Source organism: Lucilia cuprina, chromosome 4 (genome assembly GCF_022045245.1).
Source record: "Lucilia cuprina isolate Lc7/37 chromosome 4, ASM2204524v1, whole genome shotgun sequence".
Classification (NCBI taxonomy): Eukaryota; Metazoa; Arthropoda; class Insecta; order Diptera; family Calliphoridae; genus Lucilia; species Lucilia cuprina.
This window is the reverse complement of record NC_060952.1, coordinates 67,049,449-67,068,095: the sequence shown is the minus strand read 5'-3', so window position 1 is coordinate 67,068,095 and position 18,647 is coordinate 67,049,449. Positions and strand designations below refer to the sequence as shown.

The 18,647-nt window shown below is 31.0% G+C and overlaps 1 protein-coding gene across 1 annotated transcript; it reads right to left on the bottom strand.

Moving 5' to 3' along the window:
* Positions 1-13,329: 13,329 nt before the first annotated feature.
* LOC111689167 (V-type proton ATPase subunit F 1) lies at positions 13,330-14,154 on the bottom strand. The gene is made up of 4 exons (XM_023451662.2): positions 13,995-14,154; positions 13,861-13,942; positions 13,594-13,799; positions 13,330-13,533 (listed from the first exon to the last, which is right to left on the bottom strand). The coding sequence occupies exons 1-4, from the start codon at positions 14,046-14,048 to the stop codon at positions 13,501-13,503; spliced, it is 375 nt and encodes a 124-aa protein (XP_023307430.1). The 5' UTR covers positions 14,049-14,154; the 3' UTR covers positions 13,330-13,500.
* Positions 14,155-18,647: the final 4,493 nt, after the last annotated feature.

Sequence of the window (18,647 nt, the reverse complement as noted above, 5' to 3'; positions counted from 1 at the left end):
GCATTTAAATTAAACTTCTTAACGGCCAGTTTCAAGATTCATAATGAATGTTTCTAAACACCATTTGTTTAGAAACATTATATTTCCGGAAACTTCTATCTGTTAAAGGGTGATCATTATATAAATAGTGCTTTCAAGAATGTGACCGTTAAAACAATTCTAGAAGTATCCGAAAGATGTCGCTAGAATATCCTGGAAATGTCTAGAAGATGATGACAAGGTATAAATAACGCCGGAAAGAGACCAAATCAGTCAGTCTTTTATAAAACGTCGTTAAGTAAAGTTAATTAAGTCAAGTGTGCCATCGTGTGTTAAAGTCTACTATATAAGTTGTATTGTTATATAAAAGTGTTTGTGTAAGAAACTGTGTAAATAAAGAGTTATTGTAATTTAAAAACTAATTGGCGCATTTATTTGCAATAAAAAGAATCCAGTTAATTCCAAAGGGAAATAAACGAACGTTTTAAAAGGTAAAACGTAATAATTGGTGAAGATGGATTGCATAATAAAAAACAGTCATGAAGTTCGAAGAACTAAAAGTGGAACAACTCAAGAGAGAATTGAGTAAGTTGGAGTAACCGACAGCCGGTAATAAGGCAGAATTGCAAAAGAGGCTAATAGATGAGTTCAAGAGGCGTGACATCGGTACTTACGAATTTGAGTACACAGAAGAAACTGAGATATGTACTCGCTCAACAACGAGCGACATGGACTCAAACACAATGTTTGCGGCTATGATGGAGAAATTTTCCGAAGTTCAAGAAGCATCTAAAGCTACCAACGATAATGTTGCTGAAGTTCAAGAAACTTCTAAAGCAAACAACGAGAATCTTCTTGATAAAATTGAAAAAACTCCTAAACTTTTAGCTGAAATGGAAGCAAAACTTCTGGAATCTTCTAGAGCCACAGATTAGAAAATTTAAGAAATGTCTGAGGTTATTAACAACAGATTAGATGGCGTTGACAGAAAAGTGACCGATTTAGAAACAAACATTGACAAAAAGGTGACCGATTTAGAAACAAATATTGATGAAAAGGTGTCCGATTTAGACACCTAAGAAAGAGCGATACGAATTATTCCAGAAACCTCTAGTAGAATATAGGCCCCAAGTTTTGATGGCACTACACCTTTCAGCGTGTTCAAGTTCCAGTTTGATACAGTTGCCACCAGAAACATATGGAACAATGAAGAAAAAGCTATAGAGCTGATCTCGGCCTTAAAAGGAAATGCTTCAGTAGTCCTTGAAAGCGTACCAGTGAGCAACAGAAATAATTACGATGATATAATGGAGGCACATAAAAAGGAATTATACCGAATGGAATTGCGTGATAGAGTGCAGAAGGCCAATGAGACACTACAAGACTTTGCATTGTAAATCGTGCGCTTGTTACAGCTTACTTATGCTGAAGAACACCACCCATTTTTAGACATTTTCAAGATAGAGGCATTTGTAAATGACATTCGCTATCCTGAGATAAAACATGCGGTTTGTGCCACACCAAAGTCATCATTCGCAGAAACCGTCTCTTTTGCGCTGGCACAGGAAACGGTGAAAATAATTTCAAAGCTTCAAATATGCAAGGTGCGAAATGTCGAGATTGTCGCTGAAAACAAGGGAAATATAGTCACCGAGTTAAAGGAATTAAAAGAAGCTTTAAACGAGAAACAAAGTAAAGCCAAAGCCAAATGTTATAACTGCGGTATAACCGGTCATATCCGGCGAAACTGTAAAGCACCACGAAAAAATGGTAATGCGGATGCTCTATCGAGAAGACCATGCAGCACGCAATGCAAACATTGCGCAAAGGCTGAGGTAAAATAAAGCGTCATTGATGTTCGTCTAACACATATAAATTCCAATGAGGATTGGTCTGAAGCGCAAAGAAATGACCCCGTACTGGCAATGATAATATCGACTGTGCTTGTGCTTATCGTGGTGCTTGTCTCTAAAATAAATGAAGTATTGAAAGACTTCGATGACGGTGCAAGTGGGGGTCATCTTGGTGACGAAAACCCTAGAAAAGGTAAAGTAAGAGGAAGTCGTGGACAACTTCAGCAGTACAACTCAGATGCGCCATTTGAGAGGATTGCAATGGATGTAGCTGGCCCTTTCCCTGTTAGTGATGCCGGAAACCGTTACGTTCTAGTGGTTATGGATTATTTCAGCAAATGGCCAGAGGTGTATGTCATTCCCAACCAGGAAGCTAAAACAGTCGTAGGCGTGTTTGTGAACAACTGGATATGTCGTTATGGTTTACCATTGGAATCACACTCGGACCAGGGCAGAAATTTTGAATCCGCTGTGTTTAAAGAAATGTGCGATTTATACAGAATAAGAAAAACAAGAACAACTCCACTGCATCCTCAATCAGATGGCATGGTCTAAAGATTCAATCGCACACTGGAGGAATATTTGAGAAAAGTGGTTACTGCACATCAGAAAAACTGGGATGAACACGTACCAAAATTTCTGCTGGATTACCGAACAGCCGTTCACTACTCCACCTCTTGAACACCTGCAAAAATTATTTTTGGAACAGAACTCCAGCTGCGTGGTGATTTAGAATTTGGTTTAGAAGAAGACAAGGTATAAATAACGCCGGGAAAAGAACAAATCAGTCAGTATTTTATAAAACGTCGTTAAGTAAAGTTAATAAAGTGTACTAAGTATATAAGTTGTATTGTTATATTAAAGTGTTTTTGTAAGAAACTGTGTAAATAATTTAAAAACTAATTGAAGATTTTATTTGCAATAAAAAGAATCCGGTTTATTCCAAAGGGAAATAAACAAACATTTTAAAAGGTAAAACGTAATAATATATATAAAAATGAATGCGTGTTTGTTTTTATGTTTGTATGTTTGAACGTTATAGACTACTAAACGGCTGAATCTATTTTCTTCAGATTTTCACAGCGTATTTCTGTATGTCTGGAATAAGTAATAGGCTAATTTTTATTTTGAAATTTCAAGTGGGCGAGGAGCCACGCCCATATTAAAAAAATATAAAATCCGTATATTTGAGATAATATAACAATTAGAGTCCTTAAATTTTGTCGGAGCCACTTTAGTATCAATTAGGGGGCGTGGCACCTCCCATAAAAATTAAATACAAAAATTCGTTTATCTTGGAAACTATAACACTTAGAATCTTAAAATTTTGTACGAATAACTTTAAAACCTATGTAAACATTTTGGGTAATAAATTGGCGGACTACCCATGAGGAGAGCGACATCTCAAATATTAATTACATAACGGGCAAATTATTAAAAGTTCGCCCATTTGTAGCTATGTATTAAATTAATTTGCAATGGGGGGCTTGGCAATACATGAATTAAATACAAAATTTCGTATATCTTGAAAACTGTTAGATAATTAAAATTTTTCATAGATAGATAGAAATTTGCGAACTTGCAATAATTTGCTTGGAATCTCTCATATGTAATATATTGTTAGTCTGGAAAACTATTGTAGTAAAATTTTCAAAATCTTGAAGTATTTTATTTATATTGCTTTTAGGGGTATAGCTATATATCTTCTATATATAATGAATGTGTGTTTGTATGTTTTTATAGACGAAGTTTCACAATATCTTCCTACTTTTTATGTTGAAATTTCTAATGAGGGAGGTGCACGTATAGAGTCCCCAAATTTTGTACAAGTAACTGTTGTTTAAATACAAATTTTTTGAACACAAATAGGGAGTTCAGCAAAAGCTGACGTGACACCTACCATATGAAGTAAATACTAAAATCTAATTATTAAAATCTGTAAAAACATCTAGAAAACATCAACAGCTAGAGTCCCAAGTTTTGGTGCCTCTCATGTGAAGTGATTACAAAAAATTGTGTATTCTTATGGATTAAAATTGCCAAATATTTTTACACCAAAGGTAACTATGCACTAATAGACACTTATATGTTGAAATTACGGGCATAACAGTAAAAAAAATGAATGAAAAATAAATGAAAAATATTATTGAGGCGACCATTATAACTAGAAATTTTAAGGGAACTGATCTGTTGCTATCACGTATTCCTGACCATTCCATTTTAAGCGCCTGCATTTTCTTATTAACCTAGCATTTGCAATGACGATTAATAAAGCTCAAGGACAGTCCTTGCAAGTTTGTGAACTTAATCTAGAAAATCAATGTTTTTCACATGGACAGCTTTACGTTGCATGTTGCGAGTAGGAAAATCCTCAGATTTATATGTATAAGGGAAAAACAATAAGTATTGTATCCCGAGGCATTAGAACAAGAATTATTTTTTTTAAGAATAAAAGTATATATTAAATTTTAGAATGTAAGAAATAAATAGCTCATTAATGTATTGTTTTAGAATTTAAATATATTGTCATTAAATGAAATTATAATAAACATTTAAGGAAAATTGCATAATTTAATAACTAAATAATTAAATATTGTAATTATTATGTTTTTAATTTATATTGGGGTAGGGAAGCACACCGGGTATTAGCTAGTTTTTACTACGTCCCCTAATCCTCCATCTTTTATGATGGTTGGTATAAATTTTATTGTATTTGTCATTTCGTTTGTAACACATCGAAATTAGGGTTCTAGATCTTGTAATTGGAACTCGATGGCAAATTTATTTAAAAAAGGAAGTATTTATTTAAGAAAAAGATGTATTGTATTCACAAAAGTTTACAAAGGAATGAAAATTATTTCAAAAATTTTCACAAACAAAATTATAAAACAAAAGTTTCTATGATTGAAAAACATATTTCAATACCCCTTCTCAATCATATAAACCTAAACAATCACAAAAGTTCAAGAATGAATTTGTATCCAGAGATTTTGTGCATATATCTGCCAATTGATCTGATGTACCAATGGATTCTATTTTGACAATTCCTTTCTCGACATTATCTCTAATGAAGTGATGTCTTATGTCAATGTGTTTGGATCTTTTTGACTCCACGTTATTTGCCATGCATACACAACCACGATTATCCTCATAAATACAAATGGTTTCATTGTTTAAAATATTTAAATCTTGAAGTAATCCTCTTACCCATATTGCCTCAGACACTGCAGAACTTAAAGCCACGTATTCAGCTTCACTTGATGATGTTGCAACTGTTTGTTGCTTTTTACTTGACCATGACACCGTGCATCCATAAACTTTAAAGATGTGACCACTAACAGACTTTCGATCTGTAATATCGCTTGCCCAATCAGCATCGGCATACCCAACTAAAATTGTATCATCACTTGCTTCGTATATTAACTTCTTTTTAATTGTACCTTTTAAGTATCTTAAAACTCTTTTCAAAGCTTGCCAATGTTCTTCTGAAGGGTTTTGTTGGAATCTTCCGAGATAACTCACATGATAGCATATATCAGGCCTTACACAAAGCATTACATACATTAGACTCCCTAACAGTTCTCGATAGGGTTTGTCAATTGCATTACTGTTATTATACGTTAGTTGTAATCCTTTTTCCATAGGCGTCTTGACAGGATTACATTCACTCATTGAAAACCTTTCCAAAATCTTTTGTATATTGGCTTCTTGAGACATCTCTATGTTATTGTTGTTGATTTCAAACTTCATTCCTAAGAAATATTTTAGCTTTCGCAATCAGATAACTCAAAATGTTTGAAAAGTTCATTTTTTAGATTTTCAATTGACGTCAAGTTCGAACCAGCAACCAATAAGTCGTCAACATACATTATAATATATAAAACTTCGTTTTCAGTTTGGCCACACTTGGTATATAGACAATAATCCCGCTTGGAACGCACGAAACCAATTTTTATTAGAAATTCATTTAGCTTATCATTCCAACACTTTGGAGCCTGTTTTAGTCCATAAAGTGATTTAAGTAGTCTACAAGATAAACCTTTTCCAGCTGTCACCCCTTCTGGCACAGCCATATAGATTTCTTCACGCAAATCTCCATTTAAGAAAGCAGTTTTTATGTCCAATTGATGAAGATGCAGGTTTTTCTTAGCCGCAATAGCAAGTACAACACGTATGGTTGTAAGTTTCGCCACGGGTGCATACGTTTCTTTGTAGTCTATTCCATATTTTTGTAAAAAACCTTTTACAACTAACCTGGCTTTGTATCGTATAGGATTTCCATTCTCATCACTCTTGATTTTGAATACCCATCTGGACTTCAGTAGCTTTGCATTTTTCGGAGGTTTAGTAATTATCCAAACTTTATTAGATTGTATAGATTTTAACTCTTCATCGATAGCTTTCAACCATTTGTCAGGTCTACCAGAAATTTCCGAATATTTATCAGGCTCTCTTAAACAATTAAATGAAGTGGCAGAATTGCTCGTAAAGTAGTCTAGAAATCTCAAAGGGGCCCTTCGTTCTCTATTGCTTCTTCTGACTTCCTGAGTTTCCTCATTGCAAATTTGTACAGATTCTGATTCTTCGGACTCATCAGTAATATATTCTTCTTCAACTGCTTCTATATCTTCATTAGCTTCTGACGGTTCTTCATTAATTACGGAATCAGTAACGGGCACATTATCAACAATATCTTCTTCCCCTTCTTGCTCGTTACTCCTTAGCACAATTGTAATTGGTTGATTTAATTTTGAACGCTCGATGTACGGATAACAAGTTTCATCGAATTTAACATCTCTGGCGGTAACAATCTTTTTTTCATTCATATCCCAGAGTTTATATCCGTTAGGCACGTAACCGATCATAACAAGTTGTCTACTTTTATCATCTAGCTTCTTTCTATTTTGTTTAGGTATCCATGCAAAGGCTTTGCATCCAAACACTCGTAACATCTTCACATTTGGCTTAAAACCGAACCACATTTCAGCAGGAGTCACATTGTCTTCTATAGCTTTGGTGGGACTTCTGTTAATTATATAAACACCAGCAAGGGCAGCTTCAACCCACATATTTTTCGGCATATGGGATTCCAATAACATAGTACGAATTTTCTCAACTAGTGTTCTATTGAAACGCTCAGATACCATTTTGTTGTGAAGAGTAAGCTATAGTTTCTTCTAGTTGAATACCTTTGGATTTGTACCATTTCCACTGCACCTTGGAGTTATACTCACGTCCTTGATCTACGGTTAACTTTGAAATTGACAAACCAAACTTAGCTGTAGCCATTGATTCGTACTCCATCAATTTCTCGAAAACGTTAGACTTCTTTTTAATAGCATAAATTACTGCAAAGTGGGTAAAATCGTCAATAAAGGATACAAAATATTTTGATCCATCCCAAGCTACAGGATCAATGGGTCCACAGACATCTGAATGTATCCGTTCAAGTGGACGAGACGATCGATGACGTGTTCCATTTAACGGATCTCGACAATGTTTGCCTTTTACACAAATCTCACAAAAATCTAACTTTTCAGCTTTGAAATTTATTCCGTCTACCATTTTCTTATTTGCCAAATCATTTAAGGAAGATTGTCCAATATGACCGAAACGTTTGTGCCAGAGCTTTACTTCATCTTGATTAGACAGATTTGCAGAATGTTGCTCCAATTGAAAAGTGATTTCATAAAGGCTTCCTCTCAAGTATCCCGTAGCAATCAACTCACCCTTGTTGTATATATAAGCCATGTCCTTACTGAATTTCACTTCAATACCGGCAGCTGTCATCTTTTTAACAGAAAGCAAGTTATCTCTCAATTCGGGTACATATAACACTTCTTTTAATGTAATTTCAACATTCTTATTTGATACACAATTAATTGATCCCAAATGATTCGCCGTTAAGTATTCATCATCTTTAGCAATATTTATTTGAATTGGATTCACAATATTATTTAATTTTTGAAAATAATGTCTTTTATTTACAAGATGATCACTTGAACCAGAATCCAATTTAAAAATTGTTGTTGATTCCATGTTTTTACCTTTCTCATTCGAATCTGCCATAAAACACACACTTTTGACTTCAGGTTTACCTTTCGAAGCACTTCGAGCTTCACTGCTACGGCATTCACTTGCCTTGTGCCCCATCTTGTTGCATTTAAAACACTTTCCGTTAAATTTCTTTTTGTTGTGTTTCTTACCCGCAAAGGCAGTTTTTGTAGGACCAGTTTCTTCCACATAGCGACTTGAAATCTTGGTTTCTTCTAACAGTAAGCGCTGTTTTACCACATCAAAATTTAACTGACCTTCTAAATTTTGTAGAGCTGTCACAAGAGGATCAAATTTTTCAGGAAGTGACATAAATAATTGTGTAAGTATGTCACTTTCCTCCAAAATAGCACCAGCAGTCTTTAATTTTCTTATTAAATTCTCGAATTTGATCAAATGTTCAGCCACAGCTTCCCCATCGTTTAATTTCAATTGCATCAATTGTTTTCTTACCAGAATTTGATTTACAATTGATTTCTTGGCAAATATTTCCTTCAGGCTGTCCCACATCTCTTTAGTTGTTCTTTTCTCCCGAATATAGCCTAAGCAATTGTTACCAACAAACGCCACTAAACGTTCCTTTGCCTTGCAATCTTTCTTCAGAAATTCCTCCCTTTTTGCTGCATCCGTAGGAGCAAAGCCCGTTAAAACTTCTCCTAAGTTCAAACTTTCTAGATGAACTTGCACTCGGAATTGCCATTCGTCATATCCGCAACCGTTAAATTGTGGAATGTCACTTACTTCTTTGTCGCCCATAACCTCTTGTAATTGGAACTCGATGGCAAATTTATTTAAAAAAGGAAGTATTTATTTAAGAAAAAGATGTATTGTATTCACAAAAGTTTACAAAGGAATGAAAATTATTTCAAAAATTTTCACAAACAAAATTATAAAACAAAAGTTTCTATGATTGAAAAACATATTTCAATACTAGAGTTGAAACTTTTTTCGACTTTTTTCGACATTTTCCGACTTTTTCCGACTCTTATTTACAAAGTCGACTTTTTTCATAGACGATAGTCGAGTTATCGACTTTTTTGGAACAAAATAGTCGACTGCGACTTTTCGACTTTTTTCGACAAAAAGTCGATTATTCGAAAGACTATTTATAGAACCCTAATCGAAATATTGCGTGCTTATTAGGGTTCTATAGTTGAACTTTTTGCATTTTATGAAAAGGCGACGTTTTCCTTTTTATGAAAAGTCGACATTTCGACTTTTTGCATTTTATGAAAAGTCGACTTTTCGATTTTCGACTTTTTGCATTTAGTTAAAAGTCGACTTTCCGACTTTTTTCTTTTAATTAAAAGATTTTTCGACTTTTAATATATTATAAATAATCGACTTTTCGACTTTTTCCGACTTTTCGACTATTTTTGACTACTTTCGACTTTCCGACTTTTTCCGACCAGAGTTAAAAATTTATAAAGTTGCCAGAAGCGTAAATTTATAATGTTGCCATTTAACATTATATTATTATATATTATTAATAAAATTTTTTTTATTTTTTCTTTTTGTTGTAATTTTTTGAGTTTTTTTGACTTTTTTTCTATTTTCGACTTTTTCCGACTTTATCTGACTTTTTTCGACTTTTTCCGACTTTTCGACTTTTTTCATAGACGATAGTCGAGTTATCGACTTTTTGGAACAAAATAGTCGTCTTCGACTTTTCGACTTTTTTACAAAAAGTCGATTGTTCGATTATTCGAAAGTCGATTTATAGAACCCTAGTGCTTATTAAATTCTAAACGATCCAGCAGTCCAGTAAAAACACAGTTGAAATTTTAAATAAATATTTTATTGTTTGGTATTGAAAATGGGCAATATCTATCTAATATTTAACCTAGCACCCATAAAAGATTCCCTCCATAAAATTACTATAATGCAGATAACTGGTTTATAAAAGCGCGGATGGCAATGAAAATCGAAATGTACAAATTTTTAAGAATACAAAATGTTTTTGTAAAATATATGAGGATCGGTCAATAATCGATCCTACCTCCCATATAAAGATATCATCAGAAAATGACTTTAACGTACGTAACTCGCTTAAACTAGTATAGCAACTAAATTCTACATTAACAGGTTTAGGAACTATATGTTTATACCCTACACCACTTTATTGGGTTTGTGCTAATGTTTGTAACATTCAAAAATATTCATCCTATATTCGTCCTATAACCTTAAAGTATACCAATCGGCCTAGAATCGTTTTCTTTTTTGACCCAAGGACGAAGCCTATTGAAAATGAATAAAATCTAATGAATAAACCTAGCCCCCATAGAACAGATCCCCCGAAAAGAGCTTCTGAGCTCATAATTATGTTAAATATACCTGTATATCGATAAAAAGCGGCACAACTAAGTTTTATACAAGCCTTGATTACGCTGTCAAATTTCATAAAGATCGGGCCTCATTTTACCATAGCTCCCATACAAAGTCCACTTGAATGTCCAAAATTATCTTATAAACACAAATATCGCGATAAAATTCAGCACAGATAAATATTATATAAATATAAATATATTGACAAAACTTTATCGGGTTTGGCCTCCATATATAGCTTCTTTCAGAAAATTAGATTTTCATCCATAAATTGCTTAAATGTATCAGAACAATACATTATTATAAAAAGTAAATCACATTTAATGTTCACAACAGGTGTAGAGTGTCATATGGTCGGTCACGGCCGACTATACTTGTTTTATTTATTGAAAGCATTTAGATAATCTATAGAGTCGTTTTAAAAGCAGGAAGCATTTTTCTTTTAACATTGTAAAATATACATATTTATACCCACCATCAAAAAAGATAGGGGGTATATTGATATTTTCATTCCGTTTGTAACACATCGAAATATTGGTCATAGTCCCACAAAAGTATATATATTCTGGTGGTGGTAAATATCAACCGAATGGATATATTTTTGGACCATTTGGTTCACAATTTTGGGGCATTTGTACCATATTTTTATGTAATATCATTAAAATGGCGGTATTGGCAATATTTGTATTTTTTCTCCTTTTTCCCGGAGATAAAACCAAAATTTGTTATTGTGATTTAATATACCCCTTCGTGTATCTAAAAATAATATTTTTTACAAGAATCTGTATTTCAACGTTCCAAGATATATTATTATAATCATTCTTCTATCGCTAAATCAATTTATTGGAACTCAAGACCATTTTTATAATGCTAGGGTCAAAAATTTTCGGCGAAACTTGTTTTCTATATATTGTTCTAGATATCAGCTATTATAGATTTTAAGTTATGAGTAGTAAAAACTAAAATCTACTGTATAGGATGCAATTTTGTAAAGGCATATTTTGGAGTTGTACACCGCTACGATGTCTTGAAAAAATATATCCATTCGGTTGATAGTTAAAACAATTTTTAGCAAAAACACATTCGATTCTAATATTTGTGTTTCGTATAATAGGTATAGTCAAATATGAAATACAGAAAAAAATCGTATAATTTTGTGAGGTAATATTATGGACTATTTTTAAATGAAGCTAAATTAATTTAAGTAAATGTGAATTTTTAAAGTTTTAAAAAGCGTGTTATCAAAGCTAAGGACTGTCTAGAGAATTTTAAATTAATTTATCAATATTGCATACAAAATATGTTATTAAATTTAGTTTCTTTTTATATTATACCTAAATTCGAATACTTATGAGATAGACTGTATATCTATACATGAAATGATAGCTTTCTACAACTTTCCAATATTTATCGATACTGTTATATCGACCAAAAGACATATACATATTATAAATCAAAAATAAAATTAAAAGGTCTAAAAGTGGTAAAATTTTTGTCAAAATTGGAGACTTATACCCAATGTATATTTGTTCCCAAATAAATTAAGGTGTACATTAAAGAGAGGGTCCTATGGTTTGAAGTCCATAAAAGTCCATAAAATTGCCTTACAAAAGTATACGAATTTTTTCTGTATTTCATATTTGACTATATTATACGAAACACAAAACTTAGAATCGAATGGTTTTTTTGCTAAAAATTGTTTTAAGGGGTAACCATCAACCGAATCGATATAATTTTGGATCATTTGGTCCACAATTTTGAGGTATTTGTACCATTTTTTTATGTAATATCATTAAAATGGCGGTTTTTGGCAATATTTGTATTTTTTTCTCCTTTTTCCGAGAGATAAAACCAAAATTTGTTGTATTTGGGGCATCTAAAAATATTTTTTATTACAATAATCTGTATTTAAACGCTCCAAGATATATTATTGGAATCATTCTTCTATCGCTAATTCAATTTACTGGAACTCAAGTCCATTTTTATAATACTAGGGTCAAAAATTTTCGGGGAAACTTGTCTTCTATATATTGTTTTAGATATCAGCTGTTATTCATTTTAAGTTTTCAATATATTGTTGAAGTTTATAACTCCAAAGCATGCCTCGAAGAAACGCCATTCAATATAGTGGAATCATTCTTTTTATAACCAATGGCCTCTAGGCTGAATGTCACCATATCATTATGGTCTAACTCAAAAATATTGATATCTGTTTAAATATTATCTACTATGATCAAAATAAGCCCAAAATTGTTTACATACAGTGTTGTTGTAATGCGCAACATAATCGTGAATGTTATGAGTAATAAAAACTAAAATCTACTGTATAGGATGACGTTTTGTTAAGGCATGTTTTGGTGTTGTACACCGCTACGATGTCTTGAAAATTTAAAATATATTAATGCTAATATGTACATGAATGTATACTAGCCAACTTTGTCGGAAAATATCGACCCTAGTAGTATGAAAAGGGACTTAAGATCCAAATAATTCAATTAGAAACAGAAGAACGATACCAAAAATATATCATGGAATGTTTAAAAACAAATCCTTATAACAAAGATTATTATTTTTAGATACCTGAAGGAATTTATTAAATCCCAATATTTAATTTTGGTTTTATCTCTGGAAAAAAGAGAAAAAAATGGAAAAATTATATGAAAAGATAGTACAAATACTCCAAAATTGTGGACCAAATGGTACAAAAATATATCCATTCGGTTGATAGTTACCCCTTAAAACAATTTTTAGCAAAAAAAAACATTCGATTCTAATTTTTATGTTTCGTAAAATATAGTCAAATATGAAATACAAAAAAAATTCGTATACTTTTGTGAGGTAATTTTATGGACATTTTTTAAATAAAGCTTAATTAATTTAAGTAAATGTGAATTTTTAAAGTTTAAAAAAGCGTGATATCAAAGCTAAGGACTGTCTAGATAATTTAACAAATTAATTTATTAAGTTTGCATACAAAATATGTTATTAAATTTAGTTTCATTTTATATTATACCTAAATTCGAATACTTATGAGAGACACTGTATGTCTAACCAACCAATTCGTATTCATCCGTCATAGAAACGAATTGTTTCCTTTAATTTAATGGAACGCAAAAGCTTTAAGACATTAACACATTTTATTTTTTAATTATGGTTTTAATATTTCAATGCCGGTTGATAAATTATGTTTGCAGCATAAGGAATGAAAACAAATATTTATATATACGAATTATACGCAACAACAACATATGGTTTTTATAATTTGTTTAAAGAAAATACTGAAAATTGTTTAGCGAACTAAATCTTCAGGATTGAACATGCCCTGGAATAAAAAAATAAGGATTTTAGTAATAAATTTGTTATTAAATTTCACACAGCTTACCCTAGCACGTCTCAAAATAGAGTCCTTACTGGCGTCATATGGATGATCTTTTGAGGGAATTTCCAGCACTGCAGGAACTGGGGAGGTGTGAGCATCAATCACATGACGAATAAGTTCAGCATAGTTTTGATTAATTAAAATAATGTCAATATCATCTCGCTTAAGGAATCGTTTGAAGCAATCTTCAATTTCACTTACAGCAGTATCTGTAAATATTTATCGCCATTCAATAATAATAATAATAAATGTGCGAAAATTTCTACTTACTCTTATCTACAACCATAAAATTAGGGTGTCGATTTTTATTGATCTCACCTACTCCTCCAAGTAAAAAACCAACACAAGTATCCTATAAAAAAATGCATTTTTATTTAAATTTAACACGAAAATTGTTCGTATACCTCATCGCCAATAACAGAAATTAATTTTCCTTTAACTGCAGAGTGTAAAGCCATTTTTACGTTACAATTTTTAGAAGTTTTTATTGAAAAAAAAAATACAAACACGGATTATTTTTCACTAGGTCAGCTGACGTACGTCAATTTATACAGTCACGAGAAAAAGTAATGCCAAGTTTAGGTAAATTTACAATGTGCTAATATTGCGATTTACTCTATTTAAAGCGCCATGTTGCACTGTATAACAGTTTTTTAGATTACAAATTTGTGCACTTTTTGCAATTCTCTTTTAAATACCATTCTGTAGGGTAGGGTTCTAAAGTTGAAACAAAAAGTCGAATTTCATATCTATAGTCGCATTTTTAAGTCAGTACTGTGCTTTTATGTCAATTTCCAAAGAGGTAGGGTCAATTATGGACCGATTCCATAAGCCAGTAATTAGCGTTTAAGTAATTTTCTGAGGGTACCTTATATAGGGGGTAGGGTTAATTATGGACCAATCCTCATAAAATTCCATAAGCAATATGCTTGTAAGAAACTTACTTATATCGAATTTCAGTGCTAAACTCGTAGTTTTATGCCATTATGGGCGTTAAAGTCATTTTCTGAAGGGGGACCATATATGATGGTTAGGGTCAATTATTGACCGATGCTCATAAAATTTGGTAGAGATTCAACCCTCCAGCTCTTTCCGTTCGGTCTTTATCGTGCTTTCAGCAGACAAACAAACGGACTCACGGACGGACATGTCTAGATCGACTTAGAATTAACTGAAGGATCAGTATAAATACAAACTTTTGTGGGTCTACATATATACTTTTGTGGGTCTACGACCTATATTACGATGTGTTACAAACGGAGTGGCAAAATTAATATACTCCCATCTCTTTTGATGCTGGCTATAAAAACGCGAAAATTTAAAAGTGAGAGAGAAAAAACTGACATACATATGTATGTCAAAGAAAACATAAATCAAAGAAAACATAAATTATTTTCAACATAAACGCCACAAGAAAAAATAAAATACTAAGAAAGAAAATAAAAAATTGTGTTTCGATAGTCTAATTACCAGGGAAACCAAAATATGCAAATGCATGTTTTTTGTGGTGCGTCGTATGGACTCATGAATAAGATATTTACACGTTTCAGACCAATTTGAGAATTTTGGCATCGATTTGTTAGAGCATTTTTTTGCATATTTTACCCATAAGAGCATAATTTTGAATGATTTGACTTTTTAGCATATTTAAGGCATATTTTCGAGTTTTTGGAGCATATTTTACTCTTTTAGTGCATATTTTGATGTTTTCGCTTTTTTCGTTTTTATACATTTTTAATTTTCTTTTCAAAACTTTATTTAAAAAAATAAAATTCTATTTTTTTTAATTTTTTAGCTTATTTTACAATTTTGAAAAAAAAACGTTATGTTATAGTTTTTATTCAATAAAGCATGATATTTTAAATCGGACATAAAACCGATTACTTTTGATTTCATAAGACCAATCCATTTTTATAGTTTAAAAAACTTATTATAGGAATTTATGACAACACCGATTAAAATGTCAGTTTAAAAGCTATGAATACAATTGGAAGAAATGTGTCAAACTTTGTCGTTTGAAATATGTTATTTGGGGACCAAATGGTTTCATGTTATTTATTGGTTATCTGAACGGAATTCTATTATACTAAGTCTTCAAACTATGAGATGAAACATTTATAAAAAAATGTTGTAGGATATAGAATATGACATTAAAAATTTATTATTTCATTACAATTTCAGTCTTTTTGAGCTTTTCAATGTTAAAAAATAATAAAAAATTTTATTTTTGGAGCATATATTTTAAATTTAAAGATCATATTTTGAGTTTTTAACGGCATATTTAAAGCGCTTAAAACACTTTTTTAGAGCATGTTTTCGGTTTCCCTGCTAATTACTTTTTATAATTTTTTTAATTATGTAATAATTATATAATAATATTAATTTATTTATATTAATTAATATAGCTTTAAACACAAAAAGAAAGAAAATTAACTCTGATTTTTGATACAACAAATCAGAGTTTTTTATGCTTATTCATAAAAACAGCTGTTACGTTCTTACGTAGAAATCCCACATAAATTCCCACGAATTTTCTCCACATAAAACATACATATATATTAAAACAAATTAAAAATGTGTACATCTTTTTGTGCATTTTCTACAAATACACCATTTGTAACCATGAAGAAGGCATAAATATAGCATAGAAATACTTTTTATAACGAGTTAGAAATACACATTATATTTTTATAAAGTTAAAATTTTATACATATATAAAGTCAACATTAACATATTTGGTAAAAAATTGTTGTTGTAGAAATATAAAATCCATCAAAAAATGTATACCATTCGATTTCTATATTTTCAACTTAAAGTTCTACATAGTATTTTCGGTCCATTATTTCACCTGGCCCCCATACAACCGTACCTCCCGATTTGAACTTTGTATGCCATAATTACGTCAAATGTTCTGCTATCTCTCTAAAAATTGGCACAAATAAGTTTTATATAAGTATAAATGACACTGCAGATTTTCGTAAGGATCGGCCTTTTTTGACCCTAGCCCCCATACAAACCCCCTTCAAAAAATGTCTTAAACGTCTAAAATTGGCTTGTAACCATTTGCATCGCAATGAAAATCAACAAAACTAACTGTTATTTAGAAATATATCCTTTTCCCAAATTTACCGAGGATCGGCCCATATTTGACCTATATAAAGCCTCATTTAGAAATTTTAGTTTTTTTATCAATAAATTGCTTAAATATTTTGGAATTATGGTAATATTCAACATAAAAGTTTCTTTATAAAAAATAAAAATTTTATACTTTCCTACTTGTTTCAGCTGAAAAGGCGTTTTGTACCTATGAAATCGGAAATTTATTGTACAGCCAGGATGTATGATAACTTCTGTAAACATTTTTAAAACTTGTTGTTGATGTAAAAATATGATAAATAAACATTTTATAAAAAGTTCGGCGTAGGGTGTTCGGTCAAAATTTCGCCGAACACCAAACATTGGCCGAACCTCACTTTTTACCGAACCCGTACCCGAACGTTCGGTCGGACAGTATATATTACCATTGTAAAATTTAATCACATTTGTTCCTTTCCACATTTATATAAAATTTTTTATTGATTAAATATAATTTGTTTAAAGTAAATAATGAAAACAACTTTTTTGGGTCTTTTCCAAGTGCATAAACACAAATAAGTAAATGCAAGGCGAATATACTATAAGGTGAAGTCATTTCATTTTGCGGCGAATTCATGAAATTTTTTATAAATGTAATTTAACAGCGTCGAGTTTGAGAAAAATTCTTTTCCAACAGCTTAATTTGCAAAATTTAAGTAATTGCCTTAAGTTAAGTAAAACTTAATTTTTTGTGAAAAATAATGTTTATTTATGAAAAAATTATATTACGAATGAATGAATATTTGTTGCGAATGGATAATTCTACTCCGGCGGAGTAATTTTTAATATTTGGCAATAATGTAGCCACCGCCGGACGGGTAAATACCTCATATGGGTTTTGTTATAGAAAGCGTTCCGGAACAGACCTTTTTGTTAATCTCTTTATCTACATAGTGTAGACATAAAATAATATTGTTTAATTTGTTAACATTTAATAGATTTCAAAATTAAGCCATAACGTAGAAGTCAGCTTCCGACAACCGGGAAAATACTTCATATGCGTTTCTTAATATTATGTGTTCCGAAAAAGATTTTGTTTAGTTAATCATGTTATCTACACAATTTTAATATAAAATATAAAACAATATTGTATAATATGTTAACAATTAAAAGAAAAAATATTTTTCTTAAATAACGTATTTGTAGACATAACAATAATGCCATTATTTAAATAAGATGATAATTGTTTACGAGATGCTTGGTATTTTCAGATTTTTTACATAAATAATTCAAAATATTAACGAAGTTTTTCTCCGTTTAACTGAAATTTTTAAATTTAAAAATGTAAAAAATAACAAACTTTGACAGCTAGGAAAACCAGGCGAATTAAGAAAAAAATTATGAGCTGATTGATTAACACCACCTTATATGAATACGCCTTGTTTCCGTGGATAAAAAACAATCAGCTGTTGAAATGACTTCACCTTATTAATTTCGCCATGAGTAAATGTAAACATAACAGTTTTTGCTTCCTTTCACCCAAGGCGAATTCATATAAGGTGGTGTTATTCAATCAGGTGATAATTTTTTTCTTAATTCGCATGGTTTTCCTAGCTGTCAAGTTTGTTATTGTTTACATTTTTATATTTAAAAGTTTCTGTTAAACTGAGAAAAACTTCATTAATATTTTGAATTGTTTATGTAAAAAATCTGAAAATACCAAACATCTCGTAAACAAATATCTTTTTATTTAAATAATGGCATAATTGGTATGTATACAAATATGTTATTTAAGAAAAATATTTTTTCTATTAAATGTTAACATATTATACAATATTGTTTTATATTTTATATAAAAATTTGTTCAATTCACAATCAAGTTGTATATTGTATCTACTAAAGTGTAGTAACATTGATTGTGAACAGATTTAAGTTTATGTTCACAATGAAAAAAAAAACAATCAAAACAATGTCAAAAGTTA